Source organism: Dipodomys merriami, unplaced genomic scaffold (assembly GCF_024711535.1).
Source record: "Dipodomys merriami isolate MVZ:Mamm:240054 unplaced genomic scaffold, mDipMer1.0.p SCAF_6, whole genome shotgun sequence".
Taxonomy (NCBI): domain Eukaryota; kingdom Metazoa; phylum Chordata; class Mammalia; order Rodentia; family Heteromyidae; genus Dipodomys; species Dipodomys merriami.
In genome coordinates this window covers 11,347,501-11,364,321 of record NW_027206179.1, presented here as the reverse complement: position 1 = coordinate 11,364,321, position 16,821 = coordinate 11,347,501, and the positions used below count along the sequence as shown (strand labels likewise).

At 57.6% G+C, this 16,821-nt stretch overlaps 2 protein-coding genes across 2 annotated transcripts in view; one reads left to right on the top strand and one right to left on the bottom strand.

Moving 5' to 3' along the window:
- Positions 1 to 7,440, top strand: part of LOC138813936 (endophilin-A2) — a 28,669-nt gene extending 21,229 nt beyond the window's left edge. The window contains exons 2-10 of the mRNA XM_070002530.1: positions 3,715 to 3,783; positions 3,991 to 4,063; positions 4,356 to 4,499; positions 4,796 to 4,929; positions 5,024 to 5,182; positions 5,296 to 5,399; positions 5,991 to 6,112; positions 6,205 to 6,264; positions 6,389 to 7,440. Of these exons, the coding sequence (XP_069858631.1) occupies positions 3,715 to 3,783; positions 3,991 to 4,063; positions 4,356 to 4,499; positions 4,796 to 4,929; positions 5,024 to 5,182; positions 5,296 to 5,399; positions 5,991 to 6,112; positions 6,205 to 6,264; positions 6,389 to 6,585 (1,062 nt within the window). The 3' untranslated portion in view covers positions 6,586 to 7,440. The remainder of the gene's footprint in view (positions 1 to 3,714; positions 3,784 to 3,990; positions 4,064 to 4,355; positions 4,500 to 4,795; positions 4,930 to 5,023; positions 5,183 to 5,295; positions 5,400 to 5,990; positions 6,113 to 6,204; positions 6,265 to 6,388) is intronic.
- Positions 7,441 to 7,637: 197 nt separating this feature from the next.
- Positions 7,638 to 14,581, bottom strand: LOC138813935 (MPN domain-containing protein). The gene is made up of 13 exons (XM_070002529.1): positions 14,044 to 14,581; positions 13,678 to 13,937; positions 12,646 to 12,882; positions 11,890 to 12,022; positions 11,144 to 11,228; positions 10,893 to 10,989; positions 10,336 to 10,408; positions 10,183 to 10,259; positions 9,475 to 9,643; positions 9,324 to 9,394; positions 8,987 to 9,076; positions 8,036 to 8,128; positions 7,638 to 7,781 (listed from the first exon to the last, which is right to left on the bottom strand). The coding sequence occupies exons 1-13, from the start codon at positions 14,048 to 14,050 to the stop codon at positions 7,680 to 7,682; spliced, it is 1,494 nt and encodes a 497-aa protein (XP_069858630.1). The 5' UTR covers positions 14,051 to 14,581; the 3' UTR covers positions 7,638 to 7,679.
- Between the last annotated feature and the right edge of the window lie 2,240 nt (positions 14,582 to 16,821).

Here is a 16,821-nt window from a genome sequence, read left to right as displayed (position 1 = left end):
GCACCAAGCGCGCAGACTGGCCCACTTATTTTCCATGTCTTATTGATCGGGTTTCCCTGCCAAGATGATTAAGTAGCCAGGCTTTCCACTGGTTTTAGCCAAACCAGGCAGGATTGGAATTGCTCCCTGGGACACCGCCAAGTGGACGCCACAGGCGGCTGGCAGAGTACCAAAGGCACCTGCCTGGAGAGAAGTCCCACACCCCACCTGGCTTGCCCCTCACAGCCCCCTGATCAGGCCTGGCACATCTTCCGGACATGCTGGGTCTGTGTCTCCAGCACCTCCTCCTCTCCTTCCTCATGCTTATGTGGTGGCTACAAGTCCAGCACTCTGGGTAATGCCAGCCTTTGAAAGAATGTTGCTTTGTCTGATTTGCTCCTTTAAAAAAAAAAAAAAGTCTTTTTACTGGGGTGGCATGGAACTCAAGCCCCACACTCTAAGTAGGTGTTCTGCCACTAAGAACATACCCTTGCCTTTCATTGTTATTGTTGGTTTTTACCAATACCTGGGTCTGAACTCAGAGCCTTGAGCTCAGCTTTCTTTCTTGGGTGACACTCTACCACTTGAGCCACTCCCTCCTGTCTGGCTTTTTGCTAGAGTCTTTTTTTGGGGGGGAGGGGTCCAGTCGTGGGGCCTGAACTCTGGGCCTGGGCACTGTCCCTCAGCTCTTCAGCTCAAGGCTAGCACGCTACCACTTGAGCCATAGCACCACTTCCGGCTTTTTTTTTTTTTTCTGCTTATGTGGTTCTGAGGAATCCAACTCAGGGCCTCATTCATGCAAGACAAGCGCTCTACCACTGAGCCACCTTCCCAGCCCTTGCTAGAGTCTTAAGGACTTTTCTGCTCTGCCTGGGTTTTGAACTGTGATCCTCAGATTTCAGCCTCCTGAGTAGTTAGGATTACAGGTGTGAGCTACCACTGCCTGGCTTGCTTACATACTTATTTCATTTTTCTTTTGTTTGTTTCTGCCAGTCCTGGGCTTGAACTCAAGGCCTAGGCATTGTCCCTGAGCGTTTTTTTTGCTCAAGGCTAGTGTTCTACCACTTGAGCCACAGCACCACTTCCAGCTTTTTTCTATTTATGAGGTACTGAAGAATGGAACCCAGGGCTTCATGCATGCTAGGCAAGCACTCTACTACTAAGCCACCTTCCCAGCCCCTAAAGTTCATTTTGATAAGTATTTTACATGATCGGAGAGCTCACATTTTTATGGTCAGGTGTAGAACTTTGGCCCAGGACTGGCCTGCCCGGTAGCTGGGATCGCACTTCTACTCTCAGCTCATTGGCTAAGATGGGATGTAGCTTTTGCTGAGCCTTGAATAGAGTCTCCACCTCCGTGAGTACCTGGGGTTATAACTGTGTGCATTTTGCAAGGCCTTTTTGTTATTTTTCATTCTGTTTGCAGTGCTGGGAATGGAATCTAGGGCCCAGCACATAAGGCGCTGAGCAGCACCCCAGCCTTCATTATCACGCAGTGCCACCTGTGTGTGGCCAGCAGCTCCATGCAGGGGATCAGCAGGCTCGCTTCCAGGAGCTCTGTGGAGGGGAAGTGGCCTCGAGGCCCGCCGCCTGCCTTCACTGCTCTCACATTACTGGCCTATTTCCCCCTGTCACCTGGCTCTCAGGACATCCTGTCACCCAACCAAGAGAACTGAAACTGCCCTGGGAACAGAGCTGATACAGAAAGACTGTGAAAGACGGGGTCTCCCCTGTGTGGGCTCCTGTTCCTGTCCCCAGCCCAGACTTCTGCTGGGCGTGGACAAGGAGATGACTCTGAGAGCTGAGGCCCTCACCGTCCCCTCGTGCGTGCATGTTTGTGCATTTGTGTGTGTAGCACTGCCTGCATTCTGGGTCTGCACAGTGCCCAGCCTGCGCCTCACAGCAGTTGAGTCAGGAGACTCAGTGGACCCAGTGTGGTTACCATCTGTGCCTTCTGCTGCTCTGATCTCAAGCCTGCGGAAGCGTGCGTGCGTGCATGCATGCGTATGTGAGACCAGACCCCAGATGTTCAGTATCCCCCGTGACTGCCAGCTTCCTGACAGCCACCCCTAGTGGACAGGGCCTGAGAGCCAGGAGCCCAGAAGACCCTCCCAGGCCAGGGGGCACAGACCACCACGTCACATGAACCCCGATGGCTAGAAAGATCTTTCCTGGCTTCAAGACCAGGATGATGCATCTGGAAGTGCTGGGCCAGGCAGGCGGTGAGACTCCATCCTGGAGGCCAGATCCTTTGATGGGGGGAAATCAGGGGCCTAGGAACCCCTCAGCCTGGAGATAGAGGACTGCAGCGCTGCCCAGCTGTACGCTCCTGGTTGGGGGTGTCTCCGCTCCATTGTGGAGCCAGTGGCAGACAGTGCCTAGGCAGGTGTCACTGGAAATGCCCCGTTCAGTGCTTTTGACCTTTCCGTCCCCATGGGCGGGCCTGGTCATCCCTTCTCTAGTCCTGGCGTATTTTAGAAGAGTCACAACTGGTCACCATTGAGACACAGGAAGAAGGGTGGGCAGCCCCCAGGTCCCCTGCAGGAGGTACTTGAGCAGCCACACCTGGTGCCAGCTACACTCCCAGGGCCCTTCTGTCCCCAGAGGGTCGGGTCCCATTCATTGCCATCCCTGAGTGCCTGTCCTTGTTGGGCATCCTCACGGTCCCTGCCTGTGGAGGGCCCTCTGCAACCGTGTGGTTAGGGACGTGCCCCGGGTCTGCACCTGGGAGGCTGTGCTAGCCTCTGCACTGCGGTCCAGCCTAAGTGTCAATGCGCTGGTTTCCCTCTTTTCAGTATCAGGGTCTGAACTTAGCCTTTAAGTAACCAGGCAGGGGCTCTACTGCTGAGCCACCCCTCCGATCCTTTTTGCAGTGTTTTATTTATTTATTTTTTTATTTTTTTGTTGGTCGTGGGGCTTGAACTCTGGGCCTGGGCGCTGTCCCTCAGCTCTTCAGCTCAAGGCGAGCGCTCTGCCACTTGAGCTACAGCGCCACTTCTGGTTTTCTGGTGGTTTATTGGAGATAGGAGTCTCACGGTCTTTCCTGCCTGGGCTGGCTTTGAACCGCGATCCTCAGATCTCAGCCTCCTGAGTAGCTAGGATTACAGGCGTGAGCCACCAGCGCCCGGCTTTTATTTTGTTTTTTGTCAGTCATGGGGCCTGAACTCTGGGCCTGGGCACTGTCCCTCAGCTCTTCAGCTCAAGGTTAGCTCTGTACCCCTTGAGCCATAGCGCCACTTCCGGCTTTTTCTGCTTATGTGGTGCTGAGGAATCAAACTCAGGGCCTCAGGCATGCAAGGCAAGCGCTCTACCACTGAGCCCCTTCCCAGCCCCTGCAGTGGTTATTTTTAAGCCACTGTCTCGCGCCTGCCTGGTTGCCATTCAGTGACTGGCTGCTTGTTGGCCCCACATGGTTTCTGGATGACAGCACCGCACCACACCCAGCACAGTGCCTTAGAGGTAGAGATGCCTCTGTGGGCTGCCCTGAGACTGCCAACCTCAGATCTCAGCCACGAGCCACAGGTGCCCAGCTGCAAGTTGGATTTTTAATGTTGGTCCCTCAGCAGGCTGGAGCCACCACTGCAGTGTGTTTCAGTAGCGCCGGGGCTGTGTGGCCCTCGCCAGGGGCCTTTGGTGGGTCCCTGGCTTTGGTGTCACAGCACTGCCCGGCCCCACCCGCACTGCTGGTTTTCACTCGGATGTGGTTGGCTAATGAGCTTTCTCTTTTGTTTCAAGCTGGTCAGCGAGAAGGTCGGCGGGGCTGAGGGGACCAAGCTGGACGATGACTTCAAAGAGATGGAGAAGGTGAGGCAGCGGAGCTGTGAGACACCACGCCCACAGTTGGCATCCGTGGATGTGCCAACAGACCGCAGTGGTGTGGGGGGTTGCTGGAGTTCCATCAGTGGACTCCAGGAGTGACAGCCCCTCCCTCCCCCATGTTGTCTAGTGTGGGCGAGGGACGGGGAGAGGCGTCGGGCCGGAGCCCCCACCACCTTCTGCTTCTCTCCACAGAAGGTGGATGTCACCAGCAAGGCGGTGACAGAAGTGCTGGTCAGAACCATCGAGTACCTACAGCCCAACCCAGGTAGGGGGCCAGCCTGCCCGACTGCCCCCCACCCCCAGGTCTGCCCTCCTGTCACCCAGGAATCTTCTGAAATGGGATGAGTGGGCTGTAGCTGCCGTGCCCACTATGGGCAGGCTGGAGGCCTGGCTGAACCAGAGCCCCAGAGGCTGTGCCGGTGTGTGGCCAGCACCACTTCCTCTGCTGGCCTGCAGTCGCTGGGGCAACACTCCCCCACCCACCTTGACCAGGGACAGGAAGGAGCCTCTGCCGTCCTCCCTGGGAGGTGGGTGTGACCCGCCATTTCCCCTCGCAGCCTCCCGGGCCAAGCTGACGATGCTCAACACGGTGTCCAAGATCCGGGGCCAGGTGAAGAACCCTGGCTACCCACAGTCAGAGGGGCTGCTGGGCGAGTGTATGATCCGCCACGGGAAGGAGCTGGGCGGCGAGTCCAACTTCGGTGAGAGCGGGGCATCCCAGGGCCGGGGGGACCTGGGGGACCCACAGGGTCCACGTGTCCCAGTGCAGATGGACACTGCTGTCTGCCAGGCACTGTCCTAGGACAGGGCTCAGTAACCACCTTCCATGTGGGGACAGAGGGGCTGCGCAGCCGGCCATCCCTCAGCCCAGTGCCATGAAGGCAAGGTGGGAGGCAGGGGGGGTCTTGGCTTCTAGTCCCACCTGCTCCGTGTTGGGCTGTGGAGCACTGCGCTGCCAGGGGTGGCAGCCCCCCGTGACAGCCTCCCCTCCCCGCAGGAGATGCCCTGCTGGACGCAGGAGAGTCCATGAAGCGCCTGGCTGAGGTGAAGGACTCCCTGGACATAGAGGTCAAGCAGAACTTCATCGACCCGCTGCAGAACCTGTGCGACAAGGACCTGAAGGAGATCCAGGTGTGCCACCTGCGGCAGCCCTGTCCCCCACCCAGGCCAGTAGTGCAGGGTGACCGGGCCTGGCCGCTTGCTGACTTTGCCCCGCTGCCCACAGCACCACCTGAAGAAGCTGGAGGGCCGCCGGCTGGACTTTGACTACAAGAAGAAGCGTCAGGGCAAGATCCCAGACGAGGAGCTGCGCCAGGCTCTGGAGAAGTTCGAGGAGTCCAAGGAGGTGGCAGAGACCAGCATGCACAACCTCCTGGAGACTGACGTGCGTGGGGCAGCAGCCTAGCCACTGCGGGGGGGGGGGGGGGCGGGGAGGGCGGACTCTGGACCTCCAGAGGGTGGCTGTGCAGGGTGGCCTCAGCCTTGCTGCTCCCGCAGATCGAGCAGGTGAGCCAGCTCTCAGCACTGGTGGATGCACAGCTGGACTACCACCGGCAGGCTGTGCAGATCCTCGAAGAGCTGGCCAGCAAGCTAAAGCGCCGGTAAGCCCCTCCACTGCTCCTGAAGCCCTGATGCCACCACCACCCCCCACCATGCACGCACAGAGGCTCCCGGGCTGCCTGCGCCCTCTGCCTGTGGAAGCAGGCACTGCACTCGGCCTAGGCAGCCCTGGTGTGAATCCAATGCTGTCTCAGCTCTGGGCGTGTTGAGGGATCCCTGAAGGTAGCAAGGCCTGCTCGATTCATCCTCCCTCTCCACCCCCACCCCATGGAGACCACAGAGGAAACCAGCGGTCACCCTCAGTCAGTGACTCAGCTGGGGTCACCCCAGCCGCTGGCCCAGGACACCTCTGTGCCTTCCTTCCTGCTGGCTGGCCGGGCCCAGCCCTGTGAGGGCATGGTGGCTTGTGGGTGCACGGGGGTGGGGGGGGGACAGGGCAGTGGACAGCCTCTGGAGGTGCCCGACACTGGGGCACTGGTCCAGAGCCTTCGTTGAGGTTCAGCCAGGGCCTGTGGGTGCCCTGTGCCTCACGTCATGCTACGGAGGCCCTCCCCACCCCAGACCGGTCCCGGGCAGGCACTGGGTGGGTGTGGCTGTGCCTTGGCCAGTGCCCAGCACTCGACTCCCCACAGGGTGCGGGACGCCTCCTCGCGCCCCAGGCGTGAGTACAAGCCCAGGCCCCGGGAGTCCTTTGACCTAGGGGAGCCTGAGCAGTCCAACGGGGGCCTCCCCTGCGCCGCGCCCAAGACCACAGGTGATGCGGGCCACCCCTGGGAGCCATGGGGAGGGGGCACCCGCCCTCTGCACTGTGGTCCTGGGCCAGGCTCACTCCCCTTTGTCCTCCAGGAGTTTCATCGTCTTTCCGATCTTCCGAGAAGCCCATCCAGACGCCCAGCAGGAGCATGCGTGAGTGGCCTCTTGTGATGACTCCAGAGAGCACTGGAGGAAGGGGTGGGGCGGCCAGGGCCATAGCATGGGGCGGGGGGGGGGGCTGACTTTAGAGCAAAGCACCTGGCACCCCATCCCACAGCGCCCCTGGACCAGCCGAGCTGCAAGGCCCTGTATGACTTCGAGCCTGAGAACGACGGCGAGCTGGGCTTCCGTGAGGGCGACCTCATCACGCTCACCAACCAGATCGACGAGAACTGGTACGAGGGCATGCTGCACGGCCAGTCGGGCTTCTTCCCGCTCAGCTACGTGGAGGTGCTCGTGCCCCTGCCTCAGTGACGCCGCCCAGCCCCACCGGCCCCACCCGGGCGATCGCATTCCACGAGGCGGCTCAGCTCCCACCTCCGGGCAGGTGAGCTCCTGTTTACGTGGGCACCGTGGCTCAGCAGCAGCAGGCGGTGTGTGGAGCTCCTTCCACGTGGGGCTAACACTAAGGTGCTCTAGAAACACTAACGTTCCTCTTGCCCCTCCACGGGCGGCAACTCCAAGGGGACCCTCCAGCCCCTTCCCCAGGTCCACTGTCCTTGACTCACAAGGCCCAGCCCACAGCCTAACTGGGTGTGGCCCCCTGGCCATTCCACACCCCAGTTTGTAATCCCCTCCCGCCCGTTGCTGGCGATGGGCCTTGCCCCCCCCCCACTCACTCCAGGCGGCTCGGGGCACCTCACCCCCATCTTGCACACATCCCAGGTACTTGCTGGGTGCCGGGGTCCTCACCCCTCCAGCAGTACCCGCCTGCCAGCCTGAGCCCGGGCCTCGGCGGATCACACGAGGGGTTGCTCTGGCACAAGCCGCGGCCACCAGCTGAGCACCCCTCCCACGGGACCAGGCACAGGCTTCCAAGAGAATGTCCCCTGCCTGAGCCGCCCCGCCCCACCGCTGTGTGTGGTGACCCCTGCATCACCCCCATAGACAGCTGCCAGTGCGCACCCCCACCCCCCGCCGCCGGGCCACAGCCCAGCTTTTCCTCCCCTCACTGAACCAAGGCACTGGCTGAGTGGGGGCCGGGGTCCAGGTTTGCAGTCCCCCCCAGCCCGGCCCCTCTGGGGGGCACCCTGACCACAGGAAGTTCAACTTGCTCCGGGTCCAGGCAAAGCCATGTACTCCTCATTTTTACAAAGTATTAAACGTCTTTCTACAGCCTCCGTGTCCTCTCCCCTACCACACACACACAGAGCTGACACAGCCCCATCTTGGAGCACGGGGTGGGGGGGTGGAGACCTCAGCCTGTGGCCAGATGAGGGTGAGGATTTAAGCCCCAGGGGATTCACTGGGTGCCAGGGGAGTGGGGAGCTGCTGGCCTGCCCACACCACCCACACCAAAGCGATGCTCATGGCTGCCAGCTGCTTGCGCTTTATTATCCAAGCCTGAGTCACAGGGACGAGGGGCAGCCGGCCTGCTTGAGGATACCGCAGACCTGCTCCAGCACGTGGCCCACACCCTGGTCCTTGGGCGTCCTGCTGGCCAGGGAGATCTGAAACCCCAGGGCAGGCTGCTCAGGCGGTGCTGTGTCCCCAGGTCCTCCCGGGGTGCCTGCATTGCATTTTACAGGCTGGACCTCACCCTGCTGCCCTGAGAAGGTGGTGGGAAGGAAGCCCACAGGCTGGAGAAGCCCCAGTCTGGGCTCACCTTGGGAGCAGGCAGCCGCGTCCCAAGTGGTGGTATGTCCAACCACCCAGGGGTCTCAGGGCCTTGAAGCAGAGCACCGGCCTTCTCTGCGCATCTCACCTTGAGCTTGTCCAGGTAGCTGTGCTCCTGGCTCCAGGGCTCCTGGAAGCTCACGAGGTCCGGGGCGCCCTTGTAGAACTCCACCAGCAGCATCTGCAGACAGGTCACGCACCTGCCTCTCTCCAGTGGGCCTCCCGCCTTCCTCCCTCCACCTCCCAACCCGGGCACCACGAAGGAGAGTCCAGACCCAGCAGACAGAAGGACAGGCACCAGGCTGGACCGCCACTCACGCCTGCCTAAGCCAGGACAGCCCAGAGCCTGGCTCCTAACATCAGTGGCACTGGTGACAGGGAAGAGGCGGTGAGCACCTCCCACTTCGGTTTTTACAGGCTCTGAACTCAGGGCTTCGTACTTGCAAGGCAGACGCTCTACCCCTTGAGCCCCAGCCCCAGCCCTTTTTGTTGTTGTTAGGGTCTCGGTTTTCTTTTCCTTTTTTTTTTTTTCTTTTTGCTGCAGCAAGCCTGGACTTTGGTGTTCCTGTTTACACTTCCCACATAGTGGGGATGGGTGGATGGATGATAGACATATACTATCATGCCCTGCTTGTAGGTTGAGGAATCTCACTAATACTTTGCCTGGCTGGCCTCCTCTCCTCTCCTAATCTGCACTTCCTGAGTAGCGGGGATGGGAGCCATTGGGACGGACCACGTTCAACTTTTGGCATTTTCGTTTAAAAAAAAGAGTACCAGGGCTTGAATTAAGAAGAGCCTTGTGCTTTCACTTGGCTTTTTTGCTGACAGCAGGGGCTCTCCCCTGTGAGCCATGCTTGACTCCACTTCTTGGCTGGTTATTTAGAGATAAAGAGTCGGATTTATTTGCCTGGGCTGGCTTCAAACCTCCATCCTCAGATCTCAGGCTCCCACGGAGCTAGGATTTCAGTGCAAACTTTTCCAATGTACAACACACACACACACACACACACACGGCAGCACGGGCCGGGAGGGAGCTTACCATCTCATGCAGGATGTCATTGGTCAGGAAACTGTCCTGGACATAAGCCATCTCCACATCCATGGGGATGCCGTAGTCACTGGGCCTTTGCTGGGAGGGACACGCATGGTCAGAGAGGCCCCCACTGACTCTGACCTCTGCCCCGGAGTGGGAGGGGGCATGGAACAAGACCCGGCTCAGGAAGCGCTCACTGAAAGCTCAGTGAGTGGCCATCATGTCCCCGTTTCAGAGAAGCGACAAACAGGTGACAAACGGTGCCCCCACCTCAGCCCTGGCTTGTCTGTCACCCACACAACCTCCCTCCCTGGCCCCCAGCCTCCCCCAGAGGCCAGCCTACCTCAGGGGGCGGCATCACCCAGAAGGGGGAGATGTTAGACTCAGGGCCCGGGTTGCCTGGATAGTACGGGGCTGGGGGAAGAGACAGCGTGTGCTGGGTAAGTTGGTCTAGGCTGCTCCCCACACCCCACACCCTCCACCCCAGGTCTCACAGCAGAGCAGGGCCAGGCAGGGCTGGAAGCCATTGCTGGAGCCCTGCAGCCGCAGCTGGTACTCCATCTGCGCATCGATGTCCTGCAGTGTGGGCAGCGCCGGGCTGTGCGGGTGGCTGTGGTACCAGCCCACCAGCGACAGCCCCCGCAGAAACAGGCTCTGGTAGATCTGCAGGCAGAGGCACAGCCAAGGCTAAGCCAGGGAGCTCAGGGGCCAGGGCCTGCTATGTGCCAGGCCTGGGGCCCTGGGCACACCTTCACTACACCCACCATAATAGGCCAGTGGCTCACGCCTTGTCATCCCAGCTACTCAGGAGCCTGAGATCTGAGGATGAGACTCCTGTCTCAAATGAACCAGCACAAGGCTGCAAGTAGAGCTGTGGCCAAAGCGGTACAGCGCTAGCCTTGAGTGGAGACAATCAGGGACAGAGCCAGGCCCAGAGTTCAAGCTCTGACACAAAAATGAAGAGTGCTCAGAATCTACACTCGGCCTGCTGTACCCCACATTCTCTTGATTTAACACAAGGACAAAGCTGTTTGCAGATAGGAGAAAAAGTCTGTTTGTGGGGGAGACAATCTTCCCCAGCAAGGTTAGGGTGCAGCTCCGTAGAGGGCTCCTAGCACCAAAACAAAACCTGAGGCCGGGACAGCTGTGTCTCTCCCCTCCTCTCCTCCCCCCCCCCCCCCCCCCCGCAGTGATCCCCTCACCTCCTCTTCAATGCTGGCCGCAGTGTCAGGGTCCCCAAGCCGGCTCCTGCACGGGAAGGCTCTCAGCACGGTAAGCACTGCGGGGTGACAGGGAAGCCCCAAATAGTGACCCCGGTCTCCATGCCCCCTACCCACCGGGTCCCCAATACTCACTTTGGTTGTTGATGTCCCAGCGGCCCCCGAGGTAGCCCACAACCTCACTCCGTGTCAGGTGACTGTGGAAGTCCTGGGAGGAAAGGCAGAGGCTGGGGCTCCTGCCCCAACTTGAGCCAGCCACCTCCCCCCACCCCTTTATTTTTTTTGTGTGTTGGTTTTGGGGCTTGAACTCAGGGCCTGGGAGCTGTTCCTGAGCTCTTTTGCTCAAGGCGAGCGCTCTACCACTCAGCCACAGCGCCACTTCTGGTTTATTGGGGGTAAGAATGTTACAGACTTTCCTGCCTGGGCTGGATTTGAATGGTGATCCTCAAATCTCAGCTTCCTGAGTAGCCCCACTACCCCCTCCCCCACTTCTTAATTACAGAAACAAACATTTATTTTTCACTCACTGATTACCAGTAGCAAACATTTATTGAGCACCTACTGTTTATGAGCAGCAAACACAACACTGGTCTTCGAGTGGACATTTTGAACCCCTTCCCCTCCTGGCTGGTCCAGGCCCAGAGCCCCTGGCCCTGCTCACTAAGTGATGAGTTGGGAGCTTGGTCACACACCAGCAGAAAGAGCACGTTGCTGGAAATGGCCACGTTGAACGGCTGGAACTTGTTGATGGCTGCGAAGGAAGTTACTTCCACCAGGGTGTGGGGGTTCCTGGAGTAGCCAGGAGGGTCCCATGGTCTCAGGAAGCCCATGTTTTCCCTCACCTGCCCACCCTGCCCTGGCATTCCCCCACACCAAACAAGGATTCCGTGTAAGCTGAGGGTTGGGCTGCCTCCGGGGGGGGGGGGGGGGTGGGGCATCTGACCTGGCAGAGTCACGACTGCCCAGCATGCAGTAGCGCACGGGCACCCGCAGCTTGCTCTCCACCCGCTTCCCAGGGGGCATGGCCTCTGGAGACAGGAGAGAAGAAATGTCAACCACTCTGCACCCCAGTCTGGGTATACAACAAGGGGCAACTCAAGAAAAAACAAACAGCACTAGGCTGGAAAATCAGGCAGAAAGGTAGCAGAGACACGTGAGATTTGTTAAAAATATATAAAGATTTTTAAAATCAGACCAGGCACTGGTGGCTCACGCCTGTCATCCTAGCTACTCAGGAGGCTGAGATCTGAGGATCACAGTTCATAGCCAGCCAGGGAAGGAAAATCCATGAGATTTTTATCTCCAATAAACCACAAAGACAAAAGTGGAGCTGTGGCTCAAGTGGTAGAGCACCAGCCTTGAGTGACAAAAATCTTAAGAGACAGTGCAAAGTCCATGCGTTCTAAGACCCAGGAGCTTGGCGTCAAAAAAAGGAAAAAGAAGTAAAGCCAAGTGAGACTGCAGGGCCCTGAGTTCAAGCACCAGGCTGGGTACACACACACACACACACACACACAGTCAAGTGAATTCAGGAACCCATAATAAGGGAGAAGGTTGCCAAATCCAGCATCAGAGCTTCAGAACTCAGGCAGAGCGAAATCTGGTGGTGGGGTGCTAGGGAAGATCAACACCCCACCCCCACCCCAGTCTCGTCCCCCATCCTGATTTCCTGCTTCTGCTTGCCCTCACCTGAGTGTGCAGGCTCCGAGAGGCCCTTCCCCTGAGGTCTCCGGTTCTTATCCTCCACTGAGACCCCCGCCACCACCTCCTCATCCTCATCTTCCATCAGCAGCTCCTCCTCCTCCCCTTCGCTGGCGGGGCTCTGGCAGAATGTGTGTGGGAGAGTGACCCTGTCAATGGACTGCCCCCCTCCCTCACCCACCTCCCTCCCCATCAGCAGACTGTAGCTGTAGTTGTCGTTATCTAGACTGACCACTAGGGGTCGAGAGTGAATAGAGGCATGGAATGCCCACACCAGGGCAGCTCATTGATAAATCCTATCAGATCTATTTGTGGAAGACAAACAAACCAGAACTTGCCCACTCTACCACTTGATAGCGGCCAGATTCCACTTTGCAAGACCACTTCAATAGCTTTAGCGGGGTCTCCAGCTCCTACCCACATCCCACAGCCTGTTCTCCCACAATATCCACCAGAGGAACCCATGAGTGTGAAATCCCTTTCGCTCAGGGTCAAAGCCCCAAGTCCTGCCCCAAGGCCCTGCACAGCCCACCCTGTCCCCTCCCTACCTCTCCCCGGTCTCTCGGTTCCTTGATCCCTCTGCTCCTGCCACACAGGGCCTTTCTAACTGTTTCTCCAACACAGTCTGTCCCAGAGTCTTTCAGGCACCAGCTCCCTCTCTTTCTGTTCCGTGCTCTGATGGTGCCCTCCCTTTAACCCAGCTTGAACCCTCCTCACCAAACAGCGCATTGGGAAGGACTTTACCTCATCCACGGCAGCTACCGCCATGTGAAGCTGATGTCGTCGGAGCCAGGTGGCCTTGTACTTGTCCAGTTTCTGGCCCTTGTATTTGACGGAGGCCCAGCCGCAGCCGGACTTCTTGGCTGGGTTGACCAGCTTCTTGCAGTGGGTAGCCCAGGCACTGGGGGAATTGAAAACCTGCCCAGTTTCTTGCCACACGATCCTTCCATCCGGCTGCAAGTCCCCCAGGAACTTCTTCCCCTGTAGCAGCAAACGGGTTGGCTGAATGCGGGCAGCAGAGTCCCTCATGGAAGTCCTCCTAAACACATGCTCCCTGGAGTTTGCCAGACACTCTCCACTAACTACAGTGAACCCTCCCAGGCCAACCTCTGCCTTTGAACTGCGAGAGCGCCTACAGGTAAGGGGAAATGTCAATCTCCATCACTGCTGTATCCATGACAACCACACACAGCCTGGCTCCCAGCAGGTCCTAGAGAGTCCAGACATGGTAGTTTGTGGTTGTCACTTCCACACATAGGCTACCTGGCAAGATCCTGTCTTAAAAAAGCAGCCAGGAGCTGGTGGCTCACGCCTGTCATCCCAGCTACTCAAGAGGCTGAGATCTGAGGATCGGGCATTTGAAGCCAGCCCCTGGCAGGGATTCCAGGAGACTCCTATCCCCAAAGAACCCGCTAAAAGCTGGAAGCGGAGGTGTGACGGCTCAAGTGGTAGAGGCCATCCTTGAGTGAAAAAGTTAAGGACAGGCCCTGAGTTCAAGCCCCAGTTCTGACACAACCACCCCTCCTCTCCCCCCCAAAAAAGGCAATCAAACGCACAAACAGAAAAACTAAGAGGACTAGGGATATATAGCTCAGCAGTATCTACAGTAATTCAAGGACAGCAAAATCCTCCTAGATTCTAGATGTCACTATACTACTCCTGGGGGGGGGGGGCTACTGCCTCCGATTCCCCTCCCCCACAGTCGGGCACGTCCAGGGAGTCCTGGGCCTCAGTTTCCCCGTCGTGCAGGAGCAGGGATGGGCTGGGGACGCTCACCAGATAGTAGATGGACAGCACCCCGGCGCCGGGCTCCAGCAGCGCGTCTTTGAGCAGCACCCGCAGCGTGACGGCGCGCCGGGTGAGCGCGCCCCCCAGCCCGCCGCAGACCCCCGGCCCGGCCCCGCCGCCGCCGCCGCCGCCGCCGCGCCCCCCGCCGGTCCCCGCCGGCCGCTCGGGGTCCTCGGCCTCCGCCTCGTCCTCGTCCTCATCCGGGGCCTCCTCGCCCGCGCCGCCCGCGGGGGACAGCGGCTCCGGGGCTGCGGGATGAGGGGGAGGGGCAGCGACAGGCTGCAGCGGCCCCGCACCCCGAGGCCCGGCCCCACCGCGCCCCGACACCCCGCGCCCCAAGCCCGGCCCACCTACCTGCCATGGCCGCGCCCGCGCTTTCTTCCCGCACGTGACCCGGCCCCGCCTCCCGGGGCCGCCGCCGCGGGGTTGGAGGGCGGAGGGGAGGGGGAGGGCCCCTGCGGCGGACTGGCGGGGAAACTGAGGCCGCGCGCGAGAGAGTCAGGAAAAAAGATCAATCCTCCCGGATCATTTGGGGAAACGGAAGCCAGAGAGCGGTGATCGTCCGGCCGAGGAAACTGAGGCCCCGGACCTGCCTAGTGGCCGCACGGCCTGTGGGGCTGCATCCTGGCGATTGCGGGGTGCGGAGGGGACGGTGGTCAGGGCTGCTGGAACCCGCGGGGAAACTGAGGACCACGGCCTCCAGCTCTACAAGGACGCAGTGCGCTCCGTAGTTAGGAACAGAGGAGAAACTGAGGCCCGGGGAAACCCTCAGGCGGCAGGTGGAGAAGCAGCCCCGGGGGGGACCCGGAGGGAAAGCGCCCGAAGCGCCGCGTCAGTCCCCGAAGGGTTAACTCGCCCGCGCCCCGGGGCACGGTCTCCGCTCGACCTAAAGGAGAGCCCGCCCACCGAGCATTACCTTTCCCCTTCCACCACTCAGCAGCCGCTGCGGGATTCCGGGACAGCCAATCAGGATTAAGCTGCTGGTTCCACTCAAAGTCGGAATCAGCCAATGAGCATATCCAGGAACAGGCGCGGTCAATCATTACAATCATCCAATCAAAATTGTCGACTCTAGTTCACGGGCAACCAATCAGCTCTTAAGTTAAAAGCAGCGCCCTCTCCCCTCCCGTGGGGCTGAAGCCCGGGAGTTTAGAGGCGGGGCTCAGCTGGGCTCCCGCCCGGACCTTGCGGCCTCGGCCTTTGTCCCTGTGTCTGTCCTTTGTCCCTTTGTCTGTCCTTTGTTCCTGTTTCGGACCTTCTCTCCCAGGCCCAACTCTGGGCTCCCCGAGCGCGGTGGAGTTGAGAGGCGCTCCGAGCGCGCCTTGCAGGCCGGGAGGGAAAAGGACACTGGGCCTGGCCCGGATTTCTTGGAATAATCATAACGATAACAATAACAAATATTATGATAATAAATATTAATACACTGTGATAGATATTATCGCTTATTAACTATGATGCTTATCATTGACTATTATTAACAATTATGTTGTCATTAGGCGATGCTAGTTACTCTTATCAAATGTCATCAATGATGGATATATTAATAGGTTATTAATAATGTTGATTAAATTATCGTGTTTATCAAATATTAATGTAATGTTTATTATTATTATTATTACTGGTTGTATTCTCTAGGCCAGGCCTCCTTTTAAGAGAGCCACTCTGCGGCCCAGGTTTCCTCTAACTCCAGGCGAAGTAAGCAATATCAAACTAGCCTGAATTTCTTGTGTGTGTGTACTTGTGTGTGTGTGTGCATGCATGCATACATGCCAGTACTTGGATGTGAACTCAGGGCCTGGGTGCTGTCCCTGAGCTTTTATACTCAAGGCTGGTGCTGTATCACTTGAGCCACAGATCCACTTCTGGCTTTTTGCTGGTTAACTGGAGATAAGAGTCTCACAGGGGCTGGGAAGGTGGCTCAATGGTAGAGTGCTTGGCTTGTATGCATCAGGCCCTGGGTTTGATTCTTCAGCACCACATAAACAGGGAAAAAAAGCCGGAAGTGGCCCTGTGGCTCAAGTGGTAAAGCGCTAGCCTTGAGCTGAATTGCTGAGAAACAGCACCCAGGCCCAGAGTTCAGACTCCACAACCACTGCCAACAACAGCAAGGACTTTCCTTCTTAGGCTGGCTTGAAACCTTGATCTTTAGAGCTCAGCCTCCTGAATAAGGAAGATTAATTACAGGAGTGTGCCAACAAGCACCTAGCTGAATCTGTGATTTTAGAATTTCTCAAAAAAAAAAAAAAACCCACAAGAGGTTTTATCTTTGTTGCAATTGTTTTTAATGTACTTAAAATGTACTATGTAATTTTTTGTTTCTTTTGTATGTTCTTTCCCCATGGCATAACTCCTGTTTTCACTGTGTTTGATTCTGGTGCCTTGCATCTTTTTTTTTTTTTTTTTTTTTGGGTCCGGTCGTGGGGCCTGAACTCTGGGCCTGGGCGCTGTCCCTCAGCTCTTCAGCTCAAGGCTAGCGCCCTACCACTTGAGCCACAGCGCCACTTCCAGCTTTTTTCTTTTTGCTTCTGTGGTGCTGAGGAATCAAACCCAGGGCCTCAGGCATGCAAGGCAAGCGCTCTACCACTGAGCCACCTTCCCAGCCCCACCTTGCATCTTATATATACATATTTTTCTAATTTCGGGAGGGGAAGGGAAATAACAAAATGCTGAAACAAGGATACAGATTGACCTATTGTAGCAATGAGATGTACAAGACACTATGTTGGAAAGGAACTTTACAACTTGGGGGGAGGGAGAAGTTGGGGAAGTGGGGAGAGAAGGGATGGTAGGGGAAAAACAAAGGAGGGGGTAACAATGCTCCATAGGAAATGTACTCATTACCTTACTCATGTAACTGTAACCCCTCTGTACAGTATCTTTACAATAAAAAGTATTTTTTTAACTGTATTTTTTTTGTCTTTTCTTTTTTGGTACTGGGGATCGAACCCAGGACGTTGCACTTGCTAGGCAAGCGCTTTGCCACTGAGCTACATCCCAGCCCAATAAAAAGTATTTTTAAATGCAAAACAAAAAAATATCCAGGCCCGTAGAATTTCACAAAAAAAAAAAAACCGTTTCAAAGAAAAGAGGGACAAATAAAGTAATACCAATTTGCATAATCTATCCTAGAAA